The sequence below is a fragment of the Nipponia nippon genome, unplaced genomic scaffold, assembly GCF_047370975.1.
Source record: "Nipponia nippon isolate SJK-2023a ecotype South Korea unplaced genomic scaffold, ASM4737097v1 scaffold_5, whole genome shotgun sequence".
NCBI classification, from domain to species: Eukaryota; Metazoa; Chordata; class Aves; order Pelecaniformes; family Threskiornithidae; genus Nipponia; species Nipponia nippon.
The window spans coordinates 97,974,242-98,000,475 of NW_028262369.1; the positions used below are offsets into that span (position 1 = coordinate 97,974,242).

Sequence of the window (26,234 nt, forward strand, 5' to 3'; positions counted from 1 at the left end):
GCAAAGAGTCTGTGCAGGACGTCAGTCATTGAGTCCTCCTCCTGTCCACTGCGGTGGCAGCATTTGGCCTACATGAGTGTTGAAAATAATCAAGATTTGCCAGTTATGCAGAATTGTGCCAAGAATTTTTAAATAAGAAATAACATAGTTTAGAAAAGTTTATGTTATTTTCTTTTTGGAGGATTTAATTTTAAACAATGGCATAATATCGTGTCTTAAAGAAGACACTTTATTATGTGATGATGAAGTATCATGAGGCAAAAATATAAACTGTTGGTGTGCTTGCTGCATTAAATTTCTGCTTTCCTAATGAGTTTGAGGCTTTGGATAACAGTTCAATCTTAAAGTCCTTTTCTTCTGCTTCTTATGCTGTTGGTATATTTATTCAAATATTTGTACAGTGGTCCAGCTGCTTACGCCATGTTCTTAGAGGAACAGAAAAGCTTACAATCTTGGTGTCAACACAAATATTTTTATATAAAAGAATCTGAATCATAACTGGTGGGTTCAGTTAGGCCTTATCTGTGAAAGAAGAGTTCCAGCACGGTGTGGAAGCACACGAGCAGCTGGAGGGACGGCAGGAAAGCTGGGCAGGAGGAAAGGCTGGTTCAGCTGTCTTCAGGGCAACATTTGTGCGTCCTGTGCCTCATCCATGTCAAGCATTGCAAAAAGAACGTATGTTAATGTAAAGAAAACGCATATAACGTTTGTTATTGGCCTTTAGGCAATTTGTAAATATGCTTTTGAGGCTCTGTTTCTCCAAGTCGTATACATTATGAAGTACAGAAGAGGTTAAAAGTCATAATCTAGGGCTACTGGCCCTGCTGTCAAATTCTCTTCATTGGTTTCCGATGTCAAGATGTGATGCAACGAACAAATGAAGCTGTGTACAGATCCTTTCTTTTCACGTGGGGAAAGAAAAGGGGACTGTGTGCACTTGCTGATAGTGGAAACAGTGTTCCTATCAAAAGAAAAAGATTTTTATTTTGTTTTTTTTACTTAAAAAAAAGGTGTGTGTCTATTGCCAAGTTTTGTCGTGGATCTTTCTGTCAGTGGATGACATCCGAGTTTGCAGTTGGTCCGGTGGGGACCGCTGGGGTGGGAGGAGGATTGGTTCTCTCTCCTCTTGGGGTTATTTTATCAAATGTGTTTGCTTTTGGGTATTTGTATTTTGTACGTTAAGGCTTTATGTTAGCCATAGAAATCAAGAAGAAAATGGATTAACATCATCCTCTCCTCCTTAGAATGGCTCTTGTGCTGAGACCTGGCTCTTACACACCTTTTGAAATACCACTGTGTTTCAGGTAGAGACAACTACAGAAAGAAATGCAGTTATTTGCTAGTTTACAGTAGTAATGACTAAATAATTTTTTTTTACTGATTCATTCTTTTGTACCTCTAACATTTGTTTAGGAAAAAAAGAAGGGGAAAAGACAAATTGGTATTATACAGAACTAAAATTATTTGTTTATCACCTCAGTTCTCATCATTTTCACAGTTACCTCTATATTAAATTAAAGATCAGTGAAGGAGAAAAGTAGATTACATTTCCATTGTGAGCTCGAAAATAGAAATGCATGTACAACAGGTATGCAAAATAGCTAATGGAAATAAATCACGAGTTTTTAAAATGCTGTGTAACAGATGAATGAAAATAATTTTAAATTACTCCTTAATTTTTAATTCTAAGATGTGTTCACAAAACCATAATAAGTTGGAATGCATGATTATTTGAGAGAACCTTTAGTTTCCATACCTTACAGATCCAAATCTTGAGTATTAACTTCATCAAAATATCAAGAACAAGGAGGCAGAAAACATATTACTGTTTAATGTACAAAATACAGGCAAATGCTTGCCATAGCAACCAGCAGTTAGGTAAGACGAGTGCTGTGGTACATGGGCCTGCACTCTGCTTACCTCTTTATTACCCAGGGTTGTACACAGGAGTGATTTCCTTTATAGTCAGAAACTGATCTATTTGTCAATTTGATTGTTTTCGTTCAGTTTTTAAATTGCTGGGTGAAGATTGCATGTGTGCTGTGTCTGAATAGTAGCATGCGCCTTTCCTGTCAAAACCAAGGCTTTTTATAAAATAAAAGTCTTTTCATGGTTGTAAGATATATTATTAGTACTTGTCACTTTCTTTATGAAAGTATCAGATATGCAGGATTTATAGGATTGAGACTATTGACTAAATTGATGTCTCTGATTTTCTTCTCTGGCAAATTAAAACTCCATTTCCATTTTTTTTTTTTTTTCCTGTAACTGGAGACAAAAAAAATAGATAGTATCCCTTCTTATGTCTTCTCTCTTCAAAGCTACATCCACTCAAATGACACCATTGCCAAATCTGTGAAAAATGTTAGTATGTTAGCCCTATAGCTATATATCACATACGTAAAACAAATATGTTAGTATGTTAGCCCTATAGCTATATATCACATATATAAAACAAATATGTTAGTATGTTAGCCCTATAGCTATATATCACATATATAAAACAAATGTTAGTATGTTAGCCATATAGCTATATATCACATATATAAAACAAATGTTAGTATGTTAGCCATATAGCTATATATCACATATATAAAACAAATGTTAGTATGTTAGCCTATAGCTATATATCACATAAGTAAAACAAATGTGTTAGTATGTTAGCCTTATAGCTATAGCTAATTTTTAAATTAGCTTCTCTGAAAGACCCGCCTGTTGTTATTGTATTTCTTTTAGCTTTAATGTTTTTCGCTTGGTGTATTGTGGTGTTAGGCAGTTAAAATGCATTTTTGAAGTTATATTAATATGGCCAAATTGCTGTCATACAAGAGAACAGTACACTTGGAAAAGCCATATGGTCATGCAAAGGTAGTATTGGAAGGTAGGGTGTTTGCTTCTGGTTTTCTTATGTCATCTGTTATGTTTTAACTTCATTTTCTCCAGATACCGTGTCTAGCAAATGTTCAGATAATAGATATGGATTCTAATCAGTAAGGAAGCAAGATTATTATTTCCAACAGCTTTATGATGACTTTAGTCAGGTACTCGAAACAGGTTTTTTTAGACATGCCTACTTGCTCTTTGGTATTATAAGAGTTAAAATTTAGAATTGGGATCATAGAATCATAGAATCGTTAAGGTTGGAAAAGACCCTTAAGATCATCAAGTCCAACCGTTAACCCAGCACTGCCAAGCCCACCACTAAACCATGTCCTCGAGCACCACGTCTACCCAGCTTTTAAATACCCCCAGGGATGGGGACTCAGCCCCTGCCCTGGGCAGCCTGGGCCAGGGCCTGACAGCCCTTTCCGTGAAGAAGTTTCTCCTAATATCCAACCTAAACCTGCCCTGGCGCAGCTTGAGGCCGTTCCCTCTCGTCCCATCGCTTGTTACTGGGGAGAAGAGACCGACCCCCCCGGCTCCAGCCTCCTTTCAGGCAGTTGCAGAGAGCGATGAGGGCTCCCCTCAGCCTCCTCTTCTCCAGGCTGAGCCCCCCCAGCTCCCCCAGCCGCTCCTCCCCAGCCTTGGGCTCCAGCCCCTGCCCCAGCCTCGCTGCCCTGCTCTGGCCACGCTCCAGCCCCTCCATGGCCGCCTTGGGGTGAGGGGCCCAGCGCTGAGCACAGCATTTGAGGGGCGGCCTCACCAGTGCCGAAATCATCATACATTTTGAATATGTAGAAGGCTAAATAATACTTTTATTTAAACAATGAAATATACTGAGGTCCTCCCATGAAAACAGGAGAAGAGAAGATATTTTCAATCCTGCTGTACTCTAAAATGAAATAAATGAGCAAACACTGAATTTCCCCAAGCACTTTGGGCTGGCATGAGCCAAATTTACTGCTGCTCTTTCCTCTTCGAGTTACTCATTCCCATACGCGTGCCACTCCTTCCTAAGCATCTAGTCCAGCACAAGCATTCCTCCAGCCACAGAGATTAGGGAACCGATCTAGGTTAAGACTAATCCAGCAGAAATACACAAATCGGCTCCCTTATCTGATTCACTGGACCAGCATTAGCCGCTGCGGAGGAGAGGGAGCGGTGCCAAACTGCAGCGCCCAGCCTGGAGCAGGAGGAGCCTTTTAGCAAGAGGGTTGAGCTGTGCCCTCTAACCTGAGTAAGGGGCTACACCTTGGGGATTTCCTCCTCAAGAACAATCCCAAGGTCCAGGAAAATGAAGAAGTAAGGACAAAATCTGGTGTCCCCATAGTTTTCAAGGTTTCTTCTGCAGAGCTAACAGCCCTGATTTACACCAGATCTTCTGGATTGATCAGGGTTCCAGGTCTGTAGAACCGTTGGGGATACCTGGAAATCCTGTGATCCCTGTAGTTAGTCCAAGCATAATCATGCAAAGATATTTTCACCCACTGTTTATGCTGGTTACAAGAATAAAATTAAATACAAGGCTCTGGTTGGGCTGAGTTTCTGATTCTCCATCACGTGTTCAAGTAACAGAATTAGTTGTAGCTGTGTTTGGTTTAGGTGAAAAATCTACAAGGCATTTTAGGGAAAAATGCCTACAAGTCTAAAATCTGCTTTCAATGGTATCTAAGCTACTTTGGGTTTTTTATGTTAATTTTTAGATATATGTGTATGTGTGTGAGTGTATATATAGAGAGAGGTGTGTATATAAATTAGATATAAATAAGCAAAACTGGCCATCTTTTTTACAATTTTAGCTTCCTAAAGTTTTATGGTAGATCTTCTGAAGAATATCTCATTAAAAAGTCCTTTTATCCGTTCTCCAGCTGTGTAGCCAGAGTAGGCCAGAGTACTGACCCTTGGACAGTAGGGTATTCTTCTGATTTTGTGTTTATGCTCAATGAAGAAAGAGAGATCCTTCTATAGGACGGTTCAGAATACAACTGTATGTAGGGTCAGATTGGATTAGTTTATTTTAAATCACACTTGGACCGTACCTTTCTTCACTGACTAGTGAGAGTGCCTAGGTAAACTCACCAGTGTTATTCAATGTTTGCTTTTCTGAACGCGCCCGTGGGTTTTGTGTAGTGAAACCATCTGTTAGAGAAGCCGCGCAATCTACGTGAAGCGCAGGTATCGATAAGTGGTCTTTCTGCAAATCTTGGTTTAATACAACATGTATTTTATTGCAGGAAGAAGAGGCTTTATCACAACAAAACGAGCAAAGAAACGTAAAGACTTGAAGAAACAGCACTTCTCTAATTCTTTCCAAAAGTTCAGAGACCCACCAAAACCTGGTGGATTACCTCCACCAGTCTTCCTGATTTGAGGTAGGTGAATTTTCTCTTTGCCACTCTTTCTCTTTCTGTCTCACATATATAGATAGTAAACACAGTGATTTCAAATTTTAAAATCGTTTCTTCTATTTTCTTTGACGTGTCAGAAAATTATGGTGGGCTTTCAGTAGGCTGGTGTTATGGGCAGTGTTGTTTATGTGGTGGTAATGTAGTGTCACCACTAGAAATTAATGATACCGCATTTATTTTTAGTATTATGGAAGACGATGCACTTACTAAATATCATTTTGTGTGACTTTTCCACTTAACAAAATAAAAATAGCAATTATTGAAAATAAAATCAGATAAAATCAGACCGGATGCTTGTAAACAGGTCTCTAAGCTTTTGCCAATATTTTCCAGCATGGAGCCCATGGCTCCGTTTTGGAATTAACTCTTTTGGAGGAGCATTTTTCAGTTGTGCCACAGGGTAAATGGGAAGAATAACCTGAGAAACAGCCAATAATCAAGTTGATTGGTTTAGAAGAAATATATTTAAAACCTACCTGAAGAAAAAAGAGACCTGGCTGACTGCCATGCTCTTTCTCTACTCATTTATGACAGCACACAATTGAAAAGTTACTGAGTTTGTTTCTGTTACTGGAAGATCATGTTCTGGTATTTTTCATTTTTTCTTATGAAAAGTAGAGTATCTTTAATTTTAGATACATCAAATACCGTAGCTGTAAGAATATTGTATGTATCTTAAGAGATTAGGTGGGGACAGGATTTTTTTAATCTGTTAGCACAGACTTGTTATGCAAATAGAAAGCACACAGAGCGAACGAGACAGCACGTGCACTGGAAAAACAGATGACTCTTCCCCAAGAATACATTCACCATTAGATTCCTGCAACTTGGTGAGAACTCATTGGGAAATTTATTGTTATGGATATGTATGCCATCGAAAAATAAACATATTGTAGTCACTGTGGAAGTCCCGTACTTATCTCTGAATGATAAAAATAAACTGGTCTTTTCACGCGTGGCGCAGTGCTATTTAATAACAGCTAGGACAGCCTGTGACAATCACCTTCTTACATTAAATAGCAGACTGCAGAAGTGTAAGTGCTTTTTTCAATATCGTGTCCATTTTTTAAAACGAAAAAAATTTCTTTGCAGTTTTTTTCCAAACACTTGTTTTTAATTCTTTGTCACAAAAACTGGTAGTTCCTAATAGGCAAAGAAAGACAGGAAGGCTGGTTAAAAGGAGAATGAGAACAAGACTTTCAGGAGGGGAAAAGCAATGCAGAGCCTATTGAATTAGCCACAAAAATTCTCTTGGCTCGCCATATAGGAGCCTTTTGATTATCACCAGTAGTCTATGCTTAGTATTTATAAAACTGTATTCTGTAGCTGGTCATCTGTCTCTGTGGTGCTAGTATTTTGATGCTAGTAAGTTAGTCAATGGCATATACATAATTAAGGTAATTATTTTTTCAGCAGAAACTTTAATTACATCTTTGATTACACGTTTCCATTTCAGTATGCCCAGTATGGACAGTTTTTATCATTAATTTATTGTTACTATTTTATTTAGACCGTATAAGTTAAAAATCAGATTATTTATGTGAATTCATTTCAATAATGCTTTTCTGAGATTTCTTGAGGCTTTTATTAGAAGCTTCTTTTACTGATGCTACTTCAATCTTTAGTACTGTCCACATGACCTAGTTATTTTAAGCCCTAGTATGACTTAGGTTTCAGTCTTGGGCTATTTCATCCATCTATTGAAATTGTTTCCAGTAAATTAGTTTTACAGTGTTTGCTGTGATTACCATTATACGCTCAAGGGAAGTTCTTCATAAAAATGTCTCTTATCAATACCTTTCAATGTGTTTAAACATTAATAAATAATTTTATCTGAAGAATGTAATATCCATAGTGAAATTACAATTTAAAATATATTTGTATGCAAATTCTTTAATGGTAGCTTATATCATCTTTCTATTTCTTTTGTTGCTGTAAAGATAAGCTATGTTGCAAAGCCATGGATTCTTATTTGTCTTAATTTTATGAATAACCTACATAAAAATGTTTGAAATATTTCATGCAGCTTATATACAGAGGAAACAAGTTAAAAATTCCTGTCATTTCTACAACTGAAGAAGAAATTCTGATGTTTAAATTATGCCATCTATATATTAGATTTTAAGATTTAGAATTTCTGGAGTAATTTAGAAAACACTGGCATGCAGTTTCTTGATAAGCTGAAGGCAGTAGCTAAGGCCCGTTGGTAAGAGCCCAGCCTTGGGAGTCCTGCGGATGCTTCACAGGAGAAAGTTCAGTGGGTCTCAAACTCAGCAAGATTTGTGTCGTCCTCCTTTCACAGTGTGTCAGGCTTCGCTGGGAGTAACCTTTGCTGCGGCTCTGTCCGCTGAATATACCCCAATTCTTCGCCTGCTAAAATGCAGTAGCTTTTTTCAGTCCTATATATTCAGTATTTAGAGCCCTATGACTCCACCTTTATAAGCTCACAGTTTTGTTTGTTCAACAAAGTTATTTAACCCTTTCAACTAAGGGGAAGAGGCTTTATTTTACTAATAACAACAACATTAATATTATTGCTATGTATGTTTTAATATTTATTTATTTATTTTAGTCATTTTAGTAATATCTATGGACTGGATGTACCTTGTTAGTATTCTAGATACATAAAAACATTCAGTATTAAGAACAGCTAAGCCCTGTAATGTTCAGAAGGATTAAACATATAGTGCTTAAACGTGGAGGCTGTCTAGTGCCCCAGTCTTTAAGAAAATCTGAACATATAGTCACAATTTTATAGGGGTATAATTTTCAAAGTGATATTGGTTGGGGAAGAACTTCAGCGAGTTAATAATTTTTCTTCTAAGTAGTTTGCGTGTGAAAAAACTGTTTGCTGAAAGGCTCTGCTGGGTTGGCAAATGCAGTCTGAAACAACCAAGACTCTGGTACCCATTTTTACAAAATGCTGTGCCCCAATTTTGCCCTTAAATTGGGAAGATGCTGATCAACTGATAACTCCGTTAAATTAGTGGTACTAATAAAGTTAATGAAAGCCAAACAGCAGGTCATCGCCAAGAAAGCAAAAAGGGTTTGCTTATAAACTTAACTCAGATATTTTAATAATCATAGTAAACACTGCATGTGGTATTTGCAGCCGGTGTACTTTATGTGACTTATGTGCTTATACCCTGTTTGTTTGGCTTCTCTGAAATTTTTCACTCACATTTTGTATCAGTGGGTTTTCTGATAGGGGAGAAGGTTTGAACAACAAGCAAGCCCTTTACCGTGATGACAAACAGCTTTAAAAGAGATTCCAAATACGTGATCTGTAAATCAGAACCAATTCATTAGATTTTCTGTAGGATTCAAAAAGCATTAGTTGGCTATGTTGCATCTCTTTTAATCGAAGATTTATTTTAAAAAAAAATGTGAAATCCACAATAATTCTGAATTTGTTAAATGTGTATTTCTGATCCCTACCTGAGTCCTTAGGCTTTCAGGTACAATGTTTTAAAGGCCTACATTAACTCTTTTGGATATGCCTTTAACCTAATGAGCTCCAATCCATTTCACCTCTAAAAGAACTAATTAATTGACTTAAAGTCCTGCAAAGACTGTTAACTCCTTTCAGTGTCAGAGAAATTGGAACAGGCACCATCAAAGGCTAACTAACTCGGAGCCCGGGGAGGACTGCAGGTACGTTTTGGTGGTGATTCTGAAGGCAATGGCTCACTAACAGGCAGATGTTATGGAATAACCCAGGTTCTGTTTCAGCTGAGGGTTCAGCAGTATCTGTGTACCTGTGCAAAGACTAATTTAATAGCTCATCAGCAATACTGGTGGAACCTTTTGCATAGCCAAGGCCATTTTAGTATTGTAACTCTCTAAAGCCTAGACTTTAGCATGCATCAGTACAACTCGTGTTGTCTGAAGAAGTGACCTTTTTTGTATGCATACTAGTTCCGCAGTAAAAATCCATATACTCATTTTTACAGAAATCTACTCACTCTTCTGGACAGTGAACCACCACAATGTAGTGAAAGGTATCTTCTTTTTTTATCAGTTCCAGTCAGAGCCATCCTACTCTTCTTTAAAAGCAAATATTATTACAGTTTATACTACAAAGTGATCGGATAAGGGCTTACGAAGCAGTCAAGAAAAGTGAATAAAAACATTTGGCTTATTCTTTAATTTAAATAATGCAACTGTCTCAACAGATGTAACGTGGGGTGCAAGACTTCCTCAGATGAGGGGTGTAGTAAGACAAGGAGCCGGCCTCAATGGACATAGCCCATTATCGAGATCTAAACAGGAGACTATCTAAAGCAAAGCTGAAAGTGCACTGAGAATTTTAAGAAGCCTGAAGGTCCCCAAGGTAACTAGAAGCAAGACCATGAGGAGTAATGTAGGTAAGTATTCAAAAGTAAATCAATGCATTTATTAAGCTGAGAAACTTTTGATTTTATTTTGATAGTTTTATGCTATGGTAGTAAAGTTTGTTACAAAATGTATTTCAAGAAATATAATACAAAAGATTTGAGCCCATGTTAAAAAAAAATAAACAGAAGAACAGCAGACATCTTCAACATTTAATGGTGCTGAAGTAGAAAAGTAAACAGTTTAGCAATTCGTATCTTTGTACAAGATGGACAGTGCACCCGTATGTGGACCTTCTTGATAACAGAACAAAGCAGAAAAAAGCATTCTTGACCTAGATTTAACAGATTGTATTGAAACAGCATATGAAGCACAGTATTTTAATGGTAAGAAAATTACCGTTTTGTGACAGTGTGATTCATATGGAGTATTAGTCATAATTGGTAGTAATCTATTTTGACATAATTAAACAATAGAACTCCAGTTATCTGTATCAGAAAATATGCAGCACCATTCTTGACCTAGATTATATTGTAGTAGCAAAGTGTAGCTGCCTTGTCCTGAGATGAAGCCAGAACTTTACAGTAAAATGAAATGCTCTTATTCTTATACATTTTCATAATCAAAATATAAGGTTATACCATGTCAACAACCAGCAGATGGAGAAAAAGAACGTCCTAGGAAGCTGAAAGAACACGCTAGGAAACTGAGCTATAAATACCAGGCTAATTCCATAGCTTTAAGATTTCTCCAAAGCTTTTTTAAATCCCTCCAGAAAAGACTGAAGAGATCCCTAATCTGAAGTGCCCCAGTTGAAGAATGGGTACATTTTTATTTTTAAATAAAATGATGTTAATCTACAATAGATTGTTTGGACATCTTAATGAGTCAGTGTAGTGTCTGTACTATATTTGCTGCATCAAAATAAGGTTTTGAAACACTTTGGTACATTTTCATTCTTATCAGTACTTTCTTCTTCAGATAAAATACAGAATTCTGTCTGATCACCTCTGGACCGATACGTATAGTATTCGCACAGAATACTTGATGTCCACAACTCATTTTGAATCTCTATTTTTTAGAGAGCTGTCCCTTTCAGTAGAGAGAGCTAACAGAAGAGCAATCTTCTTTGGTAGGATTTTATGAAAATTTGGAAGATCTTTTGAAATTTTTTTTCCTTTGCGTTTGTAAATTGTACCTATGGAGCCTAACGTTGTGCCTCTATTGAGAAATATTTGTTTTTCTGACCTCGATAGTCAATATTCTAAATTCTTGAAAGCAGGCTTTCAGGTTTCATGGCATTCCAAGGAGGATGTTATTCTCATGTTGTAATTGAATTTGGTGAATCTGTGATGTGAACAGGTTCTAACACAAGTGTCTGTAAGAAAAGCTGGATTGTGAGATAAGTGAATTGTCGAGTGTGTAAGTGAAGGGATCCTTTTCTCCATAATGTTGGATGAAAAGATGTATACACTTCTATTACTGAAGCACTGTGTAATGTTTCCTGTTGAAGTTAGCAAAACCAGTAGCTGGGGATGTCATGAGACAGAATTCTCGTGTAACCACAGAGCGATATCAGTTGGAAGGGGTATCTGGAGGTCATACAGAACGGCTGAGGTTGGAAGGGACCTCTGTCATCTTGTCCAACTCCCCCCGGTCAAGCAACGTCACCTAGAGCAGGTTGCCCAGGATCATGTCCAGACAGTTTTTTAATGTGTCCATGGATGGAGACTCCACCACCTCTCCAGGCAACCTGTGCCAGTGCTCTGTCACCCTCATAGTAAAAAAGTGTTTCCTGATGTTCAGACGGAACCTCCTGTGTTTCCGTCTGTGCCCGTTACCTCTTGTGCTGTTACTGGACACCACTGAAAAGAGCCTGGCCCCATCTTCTTTGCACCCTTCTTTCAGGTATTCATACGCGTTGAGAAGATCCCCCCAGAGCCTTAATTTTCCTACTATGTATTCAAAACTTTCCGTGTTGCACGTGTCTGCTGCTTGTCCTTTAACTGTGGACGTCAGAGTAGATGGTGGCTCCATCTTCTCCTTAACCACATGTTATCTAGTTGAAGACAGCAGTAAGATCTCCCCTAAACCTTCTCTTCTTGAGCTGCTCCTTCCATAAGGATGTCTTCACTCCTTAAAAATGTCTCTTACTTTCTGCACTCATGTTTTGCTTAAGAAAATGCATTAAAAATAAGACCTTTTTCAGAAACCTCTGAGTTTCCATTGCATGTTCCCTCTATAAGAGGAACACAATTGTAGAGCTTGAAAAAAAAAAACACAAAATCACAAATCTTCCTTCCTAGAGCACTGGAAATTTTTACAGTGTATAGCTCCTGTGTCTGACACAAGACTCGGGGTGTGTTCACTGTCACTGAGACCTTAGGTAGAATGTGTTTTGCAGTACTGGACACTGCCCTTTAAAGAAAATTTGTATTAGCCAGAAGAAGGCAAAGCAGAGCAGCAAGCTAGTGACAGATTTAGAAAGCAGGACTGTTAAAGAACAGCTGAAGGGATTGCGTTTGTTTATTCTAGAAAAGAAGAGAACACTGTAGGATGGGCATAAGGCTTTAAAAAGATAAGAGGTTTCTGTAAAAGCAATGGTGGCAGTTGCTCTGTAGATTTTTTTTTTTTTTTTTTAAAAAAAGCAAGTTCAGTTTCCACAAAGGATAATTTAGGATAGATGTAAAGAGAAAACAGTCCCAGCTTTTTTGTTTAACCTCATATCTGACTGCAAATATGGATGAAAAACTGGGATATTTTACGTATAACTGTCATGCAATCTATGATGAGAAATTTTTAAAAATACATTAAAAAATTTTTAAAAATACATAAAACTTTTAAAAATACATAAAGAAGCAGCTTTCAGAGATGATTTTGGTAATTGTGCCCTTCCGCCACTGGCAGTGGGCTGAGCAGATTGCTCTCCTGAGATTCCTCTTCAGATCCTCAGTTTCTGTAATTCTGTCAACTTAGTTGTGGGATTAGCTTTGTTTTGTTTCCCTGCAAACTTTTTCTATTACTGATAATATACTTCAGTTTAAGGTATGTGGTATTTAAAGTCTTTGTGTGGCAGTTTTCACTACAAAAAAATTAAGCAAAGGACCTTTTTTCTTAAATGCAATGCTTTGAAAGGCTTTGAAAAGCTCTTATTTAAAATGGAGAGAAATTCAGGTTCAGCAGCCTTTGGAAATTTGCCACTGATTTCCTTGAATTCAGATTTCCATTGAGATGGTAGGCTGAAGTGTAACATAAGAAAAAAATGCACACAAAACAAATGTAGGAAGCTATCATACCTATCTGTAGCTTGAATTCGTATTTCTTAGTTTTTTCTGCCAAGAGTTTATGGCATTTGTTCATGACATTAATGGCTTTGTTTATGGAGGGTTTTTTGTGGCAGAATATATTTGTGTTACTAAATGAATTTCTTTTGATCAAGCTTTAAATATGTTGTGATGAAGAGCTGACTAAATGGTTCTTTGCCTACGTTTTTTCCAATAACTCACTTTTTAGAACATGGTGCCAGAACATGCTAAATATCTGTGTTACATCCCTACCGTCTGCATTTCCAGAGACATTTTTCAAGCCTGTTCAGAGAATAAAGGACTGTTTGAGTTTTAAGTTAGTATCTGGCACAACGCATTATCCTTCGATTGGGATGAAGTAGTGCATTTTCTATTTCTCATCTCTTTTAGAGCTTTGTTCTTAAACTCTTGGACGTACTACATCCTTAAAGGGACACATGGTTTTAATTTCTGGGTGCCTGTGGTCCTTACTCTCATTTTTCTTTTCTCTGCTTTGACGAGCTGGTGGAATTCTCTTATACTTGTCAGGCTTGAATGTGATTCACCCCTGTGTTTAGTTCCTTCTGAAGAGAATCAAACCTTTTTTGTCTAGCTTAGCGTATGTGCAGTCTGTTGCACATGCAGTAAAATCAGGTTTTATAGTGCATCAAGTGAGCAAAGTCATGGATACCTGGCAGGACAGAGTTGAGCATCGTTACCAGGTACCATCTTGCTCTACATTAAACCTAACGATGTCATGTTTGGATGGCAAAACACCTCCAAGGAGAGTTTCACAACCCTGTACTGAAGTAGAGAATAGAATGCTTTTTATCATCATAAAAACAAATGTTTCATTTTCTAGGAGCCAGTCTGCAGTCTTCACAGTGTATTGGACAGTGAAGTTTATCCTTATTAAGGTGTCAATGTGAATACGTCTGGTAATTGTCATATAAAAATTGAACTAAAAAAATACACAGACACTAACACTTAGGTACTTTGCTCGTTTTACTACGCTGAAAATATCTTGACTTTCTTAAAAGTAAATCTCTGAGTGAAGGGAATGGGACAGCCACACAGGAGAAGGTTTTTCACTCATGAAGCACCAAATCTTATTTGAAACTAGTGGCGTGCCTACAGTCGAGAACTTTATCATCTTTGTTGCTGGAATACTGATTAAACTTTAGTAGAGTAGATTTTTTTAAAAAGAAGAATTAGCATTTTCTTAACTATTAGATTATTTTTTCTGTGCTTATGATGTTTTATGGAAATGAAGTGTGTACAAAATAAGAAGTGGAAACAGGTATTTATTTCAGAGTTTCAAAAGAGAAATAATATTCTAAGAAACCTCTCTGATTACGTGTTTATAAATATGAAGAAATAATTAAGAATCATTTAATATTGAAATCTTAATATCATAAGTAGACTGTATTGGTTACTATTGCTTATCTTCTGTTTCAACTGATTCTTTGTTTTTCAGCTTGGAATGAACAAGATGAACGTATCCACCTTCAATCTAATGCTTAATGAGGAAAAAGGTCAGGCTTGCTTTTTTTTTTTTTTTTAATCCTGTGCCCTACTGTTAATTAGTATATTAAAAAGTACTTTATATTTGCATTACATATTTCGTATATCTTAAATAACAAACCAAATGTGAAGTTTTAATATGAGGGTGAGGAAGATTATTTTTAAATCGAATGGTATATTCGTAAAACAGCTGACTCAGACCAGCATAAGTAGAAAAAGCAGCTATAGAAGGAAAGGTCGTGCATACAAATCTTCGTAGAGATTCATTTAAAAATTATTAAACTTACAATTAATGGACCTCTGGTATATCAGGAAAGAAATATTTGTCATAATTTTCATGGAGTGAAAGCATTTAAAAGGATTAAAATCATCCACTTTTTTTTTTAAATGTCCTTGAACTTCTGAGTACTGTTTTAGAAAACAGAGTGAGCTGTCTGTCTCTTAAATAAAACAGCCAAATTCTCCAAATACTTACACATTCAATTAGTATATCACTGCAAGACAGTGAGTAATAATCTACTAATGCTAGAGATTCATCTATCATATTGTGCAGGTTTGTAGTATACCAGATTTCAAGAGGCAGCCCAGGCTCTCAAGCACTATTACATTTATGCCAGATAAGGCTGTAGAGTTTGCATTAAGGTGTCTGAATAGCTGATTTTTATGTTATCGTATTTTTTTTGTATCTTAAGAGTATTTTCATGAGGGAAATTGCTGAGTAGAGATGCATAATTCAGTAAACAATTTAAAAAATAGCACTTGGAGAAAAAATTCCCTGTGTCTAAAAATAGTATAGTCACGTGACTTATTACTTTGGCACAAAAGCATAATTTACAGGTTTAATTTGCAATCCTACTATGTTTCTGACATTCTCTTGCACAGAAACTGAATCTGAATTATTCAAATGATTTAAATATCGCTGTGTCTTGAACTCCAGGTGTCTAATACTAAGGAGGTTTATATAGTTTATTGAGGCCTCTGCATTTAAGATATGGGAGTATGATTTTCATTTTCACCATCTATTGCTTAATTTTTGATATCACAGTGCACAGTTAATGGAGATCTGAGGCTAATCTGGTAATTGTTATGCCAGCAGCTTGTAGCCTTTCACCATATTTCCAGCAATCTGATTTTTCCTTTTTTTAACTGCATACCTAAAATCATTTTTCATGATTTTTCATGTTCAGGTTTTGAAATAGTTCCTTTTAAATATTTTTTTCCTTTTAAAATTAACTTTTTTCTTTTCACAAATTCATATTTCCCTAGTAACCGCTAAGTCAATACTGTACAGCAAAGCTGTCAATGAGAACTGAACACTTACAAATAGTTATTACCTATTTATTTTCTGCATCTATTTATTAGACACATTAGAACATTCTGTATCAGATGTTCCTGAAATTCATACAATCTTCATTATAAAACCATTACAAAAATGTATTTAACAATTTCAGATTTTTGGGAGCCTGAAAAATGAGAATCAAAAGAAGTTGTTTGTTATTTGTTTATTCATGTGCTTGGATCTCCTTCTGAAGTAATTTTAAGTTTGGTCTGAAACTTTAAAATATTTATAGCTAAATCATATCACAGTAATCAGTGTGTTGCTATTAGAGTTTTAAGTTTATGTCAATTTTAGCTTCCTTATCACTTTCTGACAAACGTGAATGTCTGCAGTGGTCATTTTCTAACAGATCTGTGTGTTATGTTAACAAGAGCGATCCCACTGTGACAAAGCAGATTTTTCTATTTTAGTATCCTCTTCTGTTGTGGCAGTTGGTCTTGGAAGGTCTGAATTCTCTTTCTTATAGGTGCAGATTGCTTTTTTTCTTCCACATTTTGCAGTCATCTTTTTTCTTGACATAGAGGCATGGTAACTGTCCCTGATAGACTCTCCTAGAGCTTGGTAGTTTTTTATGGAGCTAACAGAATCTCAGTTGGTGTAGAAAAGTTTCAGTGTTATAACCATGAAAGATACCTGAAGCCATGAAGAATTAAGGTCTACTCATGCTTGTTCCAAAATACTGAGTTCTGGAAAAGCATTACACCAACAAAATCAAGACTACTTTAAGAATTGTGGCTTCCTTATAGCAAGATAGGTTTTGGAGGAGACAGAAATTCCTATTCAAAGAAAGCCCCATAAAAAATGGCCTTCCCAGTTGCAGAACTGATGATGTATCATCACTGCATGATGAAGAAAGAAGAAAAAGAACTGTAGAAAAGCTGTTCAGAAAAAGAGTTCAAGTATAATTTCACTTTGTATTATCAAAAGCTTAGTCCTTTAAAATCCTTGGCTAGGAACCTCACTATGCAGCTCTTCCCTGCTATGTAATACTTTTACTTGCTTTCTTTTTTTAGAAAATAAAAAAATAACCAGTTTGTATAACGTTGTTTTAGCTTTATGTCTGCAGATTGAAACAAGACCATTGAAAAGTAAATGTATGAATGGCTTTTGGCCATTAAAAAAAGAAAGAGAAAACATCCAAGTCCAGGTTTGCTTTTCCTAGCTTTGTAGGTTGCTTAAGATGGACATCGTATATTATAGAAGTTCCTCACTACCTTATACGAGTTCCCCGAAAGTGACAAAGTGGATGTAATAACATTTCTTCACTTCTTATTAACATATAGGTTAGTAGTATTCTTTCATAATACTCCCTAAGAAAGGTTTTGATAATGGTGACGTGATTCTTACCTACAGAATAACTTGGTTGATTTAAATTGCATACCAAATGTTAGTCTTCATTTTTAAAAAATCTGAGCGCTTACATTATTTGGACAGTAAAGTAGCCCTATCTCACATGCACACAATTTTGACCTATTTCCCTTGTAAAGAAAAAACTTAATGTGGTGGAAGGCCTGAAAGAGCATTATGACTCTGTTATATTCTTGTAGGGAGTCTATTGGGTGACCATTGTATTTATTCAATTCTTACTGAGTAGACACAGCTGAGGTTTTAAAAGAAAATCCTTTTGTCTCTTGCCATCTTTTTTGATTGTTATGTAGCTCAGTTTTGCTTTTTGTGGAAACCCTTTCAGAGATGCTCTGTGTATGCATCCATGCACATGTGTACACAAAGGAGGTACTTTCTCCATTCTTTCATTGGAAGTGAAAACCTCAGTTGCTTCCAACTCAGAGCTACACAGATAGATGTGCTAAAAGGCAGTCATGCTCTGAGAAAGTTTTGGGTTTGGGTACTATATGTACACTAAATAAAGGATGCTGGAAGAATCATGCTCCTTCCCAGTTCAGCCATTGCCTTGGACAGCAGTAATGACACAGTTAAATCTTCTAAATTGAGGATACATTGCAGCTCAATGAGCTCTGCTTTTTACCTGCACTATGGGCATTGATAGGAAGGATATCGGATGTAAGGTTACAACTTCTGATTAGTTAATGGCATGCAGGTCCAAAATGCTCCAAGAGATTCATATTGTGTGCTCTTAATGATCAGCTAGAATCTGTGAACATAAATCAGTCTTTCTCCGTGATAATCTTTTCCTTATTGTTTTATTAGTGTAGATTCCTAAATAGCAGGTCTGAAGTGACTGCTTTGATCATAGGAAACCAAATAATATAGGATTCTGTCCATCCACGTGCAGGTAAGCAAGGCTGGCTGAGCTGGGGCATGTCCAGTGGGCTACTGGTAAAGATGGCTGGCTGTGGTTGTAGAGATAGGTACAGTGGCCTGGACTCTTGAAATGTTTGCTATTTATGAGTGAATTCATCCAAATAGCTATCATTTTATAGAGTGGTTAAATTGGGGTCTTCCAATCCTAAAAAGTTCTAAAGCATCAAAGTTGTATAAATTAGGAATACATAAGCTTTGTTACAGTACATAATAAAGCTGTCCTTTATACAGTTCAAAATAATTTAATACCAAAGGTAGTTGGACTAGGATAAACGGATTCAACACCAGGGCAATTTAAAATGTATCGTTTTAATTGTTGTTCAGTGCAGATCAATTTTCTGGTTGTTGCAACGTATTCTTAATACTCTGTATTTATGAGTAAGATGAAGATATCTTTCTCAGACCAAAGGCCAGAGTATGTCGTGTATACCTAGATACCAATACAATGAGACAAGATTGAAGGAAGAAAGGTTTCCTTTATACTTTACGCACATTTGTTTGTTGAATCACCTGCCTAAAAATAGGGCTTCATAAAGTATTCAATACCAATCTAATTAGTCAAGAGAATGCTCCTTTTCAAATTGGAAAAGCATTCCAAAAAGTGATGCAACATTTGTATCTAATTAGATGATACAGGAGAATCCTAACTAATTGCTTTGATAGACTTAAACAGATTAATAATGTGCAAGCGATAACTAAATAAAAACTCATTTCAACTCTGCGTGGTTTGAAAATAATGCTTTTTAAGAAGCTAAAACTTCCTGTTAGTTCTAACACCCAAGGACCATGATTCAAATGCATTTCTTTTTCTGAATGTATTTTGTAGGTTTTTCTGTGATAGAAAGGGAAGCCGGGGAAGGGAGATTGCAATTTGTATCTATGAGCAGTATTTTGTGTACGTTTTAAGTGTTTGCAAAACAAACCAAAATCTGATCCTTCCATAAGTAAGCACTGGGTTTTGTGCATCAGAGAGGCAGTGGCTGATCATAGACCTCCAAGGAGCCTTTCTCTGTGGCACACAGAATTGTTAGGCACGCTTAAAAGTTCATGTCAAGAAAAAAGCAATGGAGCATCTTTGCAATATTAGGCTGTCAAAATTTGTCTTAGCTGGCTTTACGTCCATTTATTAATAAAAGAAATGTTATATTGGTATTCATATCGTATGTGATAGATCTGAATCCAGACTATTAGTATCTAAGTTTCTTTTTTACTTTGTACCAAGTTTTCTATTTCACCAGTGGACTAAAAAATTGTTAAACATTAACAGCTGAGTGTGCAAAGAGGCTTCTTAAAATGCAACATTTCAAAAAGTGAGACAGTTGCATTAAAAATTGAAAACATACTTTCAGTGTATGAAAATTAAGGAGAAATTTTCCGGGGGGGGGTGGTGGTGGGGTGGGGGGGGCGGTTTGAGGGGGCTCAAGGGGGGGAACAATTCAGTGTAGTTTTGCATAGTTCCCCAATGAAATATTTTTAAGCATATTGTAATGAAACTGGACTGCAAAACAAATCTAAACAGCATGTCTTGGCGCACAGAAAAAAGAAGTAATTGATTTAGATGTGGAAAGTTGTGTTACTCGTGGTGAGATAACATGAGTTGTCTGGAGTTGTTATGAGATTACAGAGAAGAGGTATTTATTACATGGGTTGATGAAAATCAGGCCTTTGGATAGAATCCAGTGTCCAAAATACTTTGGATTTGGTCCAAAATCCAAATACTTTCTAACCCAATCCAAAGTACTTCAGTTAGAATACTTTGATGGGGAAGGGGAAAATGGTACATCAAAAGGGACGGGATTTTTCTGCCATCGAGTTGAAAAACTCTGAACTGGTGAGAAATGTAAAGGTTTGAGAAGTCAAATGGATGCTCTGTATGTCAGAGCATTCACGGTCAGGCTGGTTTTAATTGAAATTTAAATTGGGATTTAAATGTCTTTTTTCAATCACAGAACAGTTTGCCGAACCCAATCGAGCGGTGCCACTGTCCCCTCCAGTTGTCCCCTTAAACTTGCATCTTCTCACCTAGGCTGCCTTATTGTGTAAAATGTATTATAAAACCAGCCTATGCCGGTGGTAGGCTGAAAAAGAGCCAGACCCAGCCTGGTTTAAGTGACTCTTATCCTCTTTCTCTGCTGTCTTCCTTAGCTCCATTTTCTCTTTTTGGCTGATAACGGGTTATTGGGAAAATGCAACGGGTGTCCTTTATTGAACCAGATTTGAGAGGCTTAACTCTTCTTGAGAGACCTGTACTATGCTTAACTTTCCTATGGTGTTACGCAGTTAAATAAATAACACATATGAACTCTGCAGTGCAGTTTAGTGAAGGATTTCTGTACAAAAAATATTGATGGCAACCTCTTACTTTTGCCATTCATGCCCAACAGAAACGTGCAATGCTTCTAATATGTACTGGGTAATTTATTGCCTGTAGTTTGTGGAAATCTGCGCAGAACTGTGCTGGGGTTTAGTGAAAAAATCTCACTTCCGTGAGCGTTTTCCTATAAACACATAAAACATGGCTAGTTACACACTGATTAGCTGTGTACTGAGAAGATAAATTGCAAGATAAAAGGTCAAACTTCAATGACGTGAACAGCATTGTTTGCTTTTTTCTGCTTAGGGTGAGTGTGGTGGTTGAAGTATTTTTGTACCTGGGGTAGAGCAGAAAATGGATCATCGTGCCTATGCTCTGATTGATTTTTATTTTTTACATCACTCAAGGCCTTGTGTCAGTTTACAGTTCTTTAGTATTTCTCAAGAAAAAGTCATACAAACAATAAACTTTGACTGAAGGTATATGATTGAAGCAGCCGTTTTACTCCAATTCACTGTACTGAGTAAAAATATTTAAATATTTTCCACTGACGAAGCAGTTAAGTGAATTCTTTTGCCTCTTTTAGTACTATTTCAAGCTATATGCAGTACAGAAAAATGGTTTATCTGATTAGATGATGATAAGTATTACGGTGGTGATGGAATGGGATGTTAGCTGAGGCAGAGCATTGCAGAACCAGTAGAAATATAAGGTTACTTCAAAGCGTCTCTTGCTGCTTGTGCAAAAAAGAAATTGATGGCTATTATTTTCTCGTAATGGATCCAGTGCTATTGCCCTAAATAGCAACATGAGCCACAGCAAGACTGGGCTAAGAGATCAGCAACCTTCTCTGCACTGTGTGCTTCCAGTATTTTAAATATGTATTTTCTCATTCTGATTTTACTGTATTACAGGAAGTTAATTGTCATTAAAAATAATATGGGAATTATTTACCTATTTTAGCCTTACATGGGACCTGTAATAAAAATGCCAATGCGGCATTCAGCCATAATGCTGAAATTTGAAGGTAAATTCTGCCTTGGTTTTGATGAAACGTCACCTGCTACCTTCTTAATCAAGATAAAACCAATCAAACCCCAAAACTTCTAAACTGAAAACCTGAGAGAGCCTTGAACTGTTGCCAGGTGCTCTCCAAAGCCTATTTCTGCGTGGCAGATTTAGAGATTAAAGGGTAGATTGTTTTCGTATGAGAGACGGCAAGGTGCTTGATGTGACATCCACTCTAACCTTCGCTAGCAGGTACTCGGTCACCTCTCCGCTGGCAGCGAGCAGGATCTCATCAGAGTCTCCTCATCCCTTCCCCACTTTTGGCTGGCCAAGGCTTACATCCTATTGGAGTGCTCCAGAGTTTAGGAAAGTTGAAGCAGATCCCTGCAAAACAGTGCCAGGCTATTCTAGAAGGCTTTGTCCTGCAGAAAATCGCACTCTTTATTCTGAAAATCGCACTCTATTCTTTAGATTTCAGCACCTCAGTCGAGGGGGTATGTCCAGACGGCTCCTTTGTAGTCCACATCCTTCTTGTAAATACCATGGCTATTTTTTTTCTTTAAGTAGCATTTTGAACTTTACATTTATAAGTAGCACATCTAAAGAGAAGGTACTGCATAAGTGTACTTAAGGGAATATTTTCGAGGACTATATTTATGCCTTTGTAGTCTTCCTTTAATGGTCTTGAAGGAAGGAGCTGTTGTTACTGTTAAATATGGATGTAATGTGTTGGTACTGTTGTTGCAGAAATGTTGTAGGATCCAAAGTCTTTATGTTCCATTTCTATCTCAAAAAACCTTTTCTTATTAAAATCAGTCAGGTCTATAGTAACATTTACTATGTTTTAAAATATTCGCATAACATCAGTATTAGGAATAAGGCAGAATTGACATGTGATTCCAAATAAAGCCTATTAGTATCGTTACTACAATAGTCATCAGTGCCATCTTACATTTGAGTTCTAGGATTGTTGTTTTTCCAGACATATTTACTATTTTAATCACGTATTCCATTTTTGTCTCACCTTAATAGAATGTCCAATCTCAAGAGTTAAGTCTCACCTGGTCAACTTAAAAAATTATTTTGGGAGAATAGCACAGTTATTCTGAACTTTTTTCACAAAAGGTTTCTCATACAGTATAACCGTATGGGGGGAAATTATTACTTATGATATTCAAATTGTTCCATAGGTATTCTGAGATCAGTGCATTGATGCTGGGTTTTTGCTTTTTATTTTACAATTTTCTTGTAAGAAAGGATTATTTTAATTTAGTCCGAATGGAGGGTTTTCCCATTTTTATGGATATTATCAACCCTAGAAGCAGCTTCCTTCACATTAAATTCATTCAGTTTTATAAACAATTTTTAAAGGGCATTAATTAGTCATCTGTTGATAATTCTGAATAGAAGCTTATGTGAAACTATTCAGTTAAAAGATACATCCCTTAATGCACCCAAACTGTACATTAACTATTTAATAACAGTTGCACTCTCTTAGCTTTTAAGACGTAGCTCCGTTGCATCCACATATAAATAGAATATGCTAGCAGGATTATATTTACCCTAAGCCTTATTTTGATGGTTCCATTGACATTTAAAATTTTGATTCTAAGCTCTTTAAATGGATGCAGCTGTATACATCTTCATGAGGTAGTGAACTGGGCTGAGAGACTTCAGAAAATGGCTCATGTGTTTTCTGTGTCTGTATTTTTCAGGCTGTTTTATTGGAGCCAGGGAGTCATGAAAGAAACTCAAGAAGACAACTTGGATAATGAACGGAAGATAAAAAGAAAACAAAAAGAATGTGGCATATAAAGGGTATAATACCTGGAGGTATTAGATCTGACTCATATTTATAAAAATGAGACGAGCTTTCACAAAATACAAGTTATCTTAGACAGTCATCAAGCTTGGAGCCATGCTGTTGAACTAGAAATTCTCCTTTACCCCATTCTCCTTTCTGACAGGTAACAAAGGATTGGTGAATTATGATTTTCCCAAGTTGGAAGCACTAATTTTTATCTATATAGTTCATCCTTATGAATATATAAGGAGTTAAACATTGCATATTTAATGTGGATTATAATGGGAAACTGACTCATTAACAAAAATGGCCACTTTTAAGGACTTGGTTTCAAACTGAGCTGGAGCCTCCCAATGCACTTTGTACAATTTGGGGAAAAGTGTACTGAATGGCCTTCTTTGGGAGGCCATGATGACATGTAGTAAAAGGATATCATCTTACTGTTGATATCTTTGAAGACTCATAAACAGAAACAGAAAAATGAATGGTGGAAAGGAGTGTGACGGAGGGGACACGGATGGAGGGCCACCAGCAGTGCAAGTTCCCGTTGGTTGGCAGCGACGGGTGGACCAAAGTGGAGTGCTCTATATCAGGTAAGGTTATCTGCGGTGGTTACTGGTTTTGTTTTCGTTGTAGTTTTGCCAGAACGTGTGGGAAATTAGCGACTCAGCTAATCTTTCGGACTCAAAAACTTCAAGGGCTTGTTCTTTTGGAAGCGCGAGATCGTTTTTTCTGCTGATATTAGTGGAGTCCACTTATGTCAGTTGTGCCATTTGCATGCCCTTAACGTACTCTCAAATCTAATATTGCTTAGTCTTGAAAATTTGATGATCCTTACTATACATTTTGCCTTAGGCATGAATAGTTCTTTATTACTTATTATTGTCATATGGATTTTAAAGCTGAGCAGTAGCAGGTTTAACCTTACTTAATATCTTTATTATTCAGACCTTTTACAATGAAACTAAGCAGAGGTTTAGTTGTATGCCACACCTGAGGTGATGAGAGATCTCTGCTGTCTTTTGCCTGCTCCCAGCTGCGTAGGCATTGCCTTTTCCTTGCACCAGCACAGGTTTTTTAGAAGGGCTTTTGCTGGTCGAGTTCAAAGCAGTGCTCAGGCATGCAAACAGTTCATGGCAGGTAAGGTAGAGTAGGAATTTCTTCTTCTGTCAGCAACAAGTCTTCAGCTCAGTTCATGCAGTGCCATGCAACTTTATCCTGACATTCTGTAGCTCTTCTTCCCCAAGTCTTTTCTGGGTTTATGTTCCAGAGCTCTGTTAAAGTTTTGTGTTTTACTTACTCTCTTTTGAAAGGACGTTTAAGTGTTGTAACTACTTAGTAGCTGCAGAAAACATCAGGTTTTATATGTCCTATGAAGGTTCTGTGTTCGGTATCACTGACATTCTCCAGCAAGATTTACTTCTACGGATTCCTCACATTGCTCATGTAGAAAAAAACAGGAACGCAAGCCCAAATCCAAAGTTTTAGGTATTTTATTTCTTTTTTTTTTAGCTTATTGGATTTTTTTTGCTTCACCCTGGAACAGTCACAAAGAAATGTATTGAAATCACTATTAAATGAATGTGTTCAGACAAACAGACTACAAATTAAATGTTATTGGAAAAAAGATCAAAGTTAGCTTTAACAAAATATGGGTGCATCAGGTTTACATCACAGAAGTCTAAATGATTATCAGTCTGTTATTTGCTTAACCTTATTCCACTGCTCTCTGGTTAAAATAACTACTTCTTCACAACATTTTATGTATTACCAATACAAAATTCTTTAATGAGTCAAAGCATACTCCAATTTTACACTAAACTACCATAAAAGATCAAATGCATTCCAGGATTTCTTGTTTGTATTCTCAATAAGCAGAATCAAACAAAATCCATGTCGGTGATACGCACGTCAAAGATAAATCACCTTCCCCTTGTATTTCTCATTACAGCTATAATTTACTGGGCCTCTGCCTTAGTTAAAAATCAATGAGAAAGAAAAAGTTGTGGGTGGTTGGGTTTTTTTTCCGTGTCATCTCTATACCCAGGCATCAGAACATGTAATGCTTTAGTATTTTTATATACCTAATGATCTTAACCTGCTTTTGAACTTCATTTTGTATGGCTGTAAGAAGCAGGCCATGAAGCTTGTGCTGCTTCTTCAAGCATGTGTCTTTCATGTTGACAAACTAGTAAATGTTGGTATAATTCTGACAGTTATTTGCTTTTCTATCTTCTTTTTATGTATGTTCTCTTTGTTCAGGGGGACTTCCTTAATATTTCTGTTCTGAGTTGCCTTACGCAAAACACTGTCTGTACTCTAGTTGACCCCATTAATCAAGTTTACCAGTTGCCTTTTCAAGCTTGGGGAGGCTTGTATTATTTCTACCCTCTTCCCAAGTTTTGCCCGTGTATTTTTTTTTTCCTCTTTAATCCAATGGTTAATTTTCCGATTGCCTTCTCTAAGCCATTCCAATGAAATGGAAGGCTAGACAACGCATGTGGTATGGTCCACGGCTCTTACATTCTTATTTGGTGAAAGGCACGGGGTGTAGGACACGTTGGTTGGAAAGGATGGAAGTCAAATAGTCCAACCTCCTGCTTGACGTGGAGCGTCCGCAGCGCTCGGTCAGGTCAGCTCTTGGTTTCACCATTTCTTCAAGGACTGAGTTTCCACAACTGCGCTGGGTAACCTGCTCTTGTGCTGCACTGCTCTTCTGAAGGAACAAACACCCTGAAAAGACGCACAGCATTTACTGAGAGAATGAAAGGTCAAACAATATTGACTCAAAAGCTATCCGAGGGAAAATTAGTGTATATATTAAGATCTGTCATGATTTAACTAGAATAGATGATCCCAGCTGAATAAGGACTCATTCGATTTGTGCTTCCTTATGAAGCATGCACAATTTTCTGTCAACTGTCAACAGTTGCTTTGGATTAAATCCATTAGTTAACTCGTTTTTTGTTACCTGGTAAAAGCACTGAGTTGAGTCTCAGTGCTTTTCTTAGTAAAACAATAGTACAGCCTTAAAGTAGGACCTAGATCTCTTCTT

The 26,234-nt window shown here is 36.8% G+C and overlaps 1 protein-coding gene across 21 annotated transcripts in view; it reads left to right on the forward strand.

Moving 5' to 3' along the window:
- MBD5 (methyl-CpG binding domain protein 5) overlaps positions 1 to 26,234 on the forward strand; it is a 155,198-nt gene that overhangs the window by 75,483 nt on the left and 53,481 nt on the right. For 17 of the 21 annotated variants that reach the window (XR_015698850.1, XR_015698855.1, XR_015698849.1 and 14 more), the window contains 4 exons: positions 5,115 to 5,252; positions 9,464 to 9,655; positions 14,385 to 14,442; positions 23,091 to 23,772. Coding sequence is in view for 1 of the 21 variants with exons in the window: in XM_087732361.1 (XP_087588487.1) it covers positions 23,660 to 23,772 (113 nt within the window). In the remaining 20 variants the exon portion in view is untranslated. Of the gene's footprint in view, positions 1 to 5,114; positions 5,253 to 9,463; positions 9,656 to 13,787; positions 13,846 to 14,384; positions 14,443 to 23,090; positions 23,773 to 26,234 lie in introns of those variants that run through there. The other 4 variants (XR_015698851.1, XR_015698856.1, XR_015698859.1 and 1 more) reach the window with 4 other exon arrangements.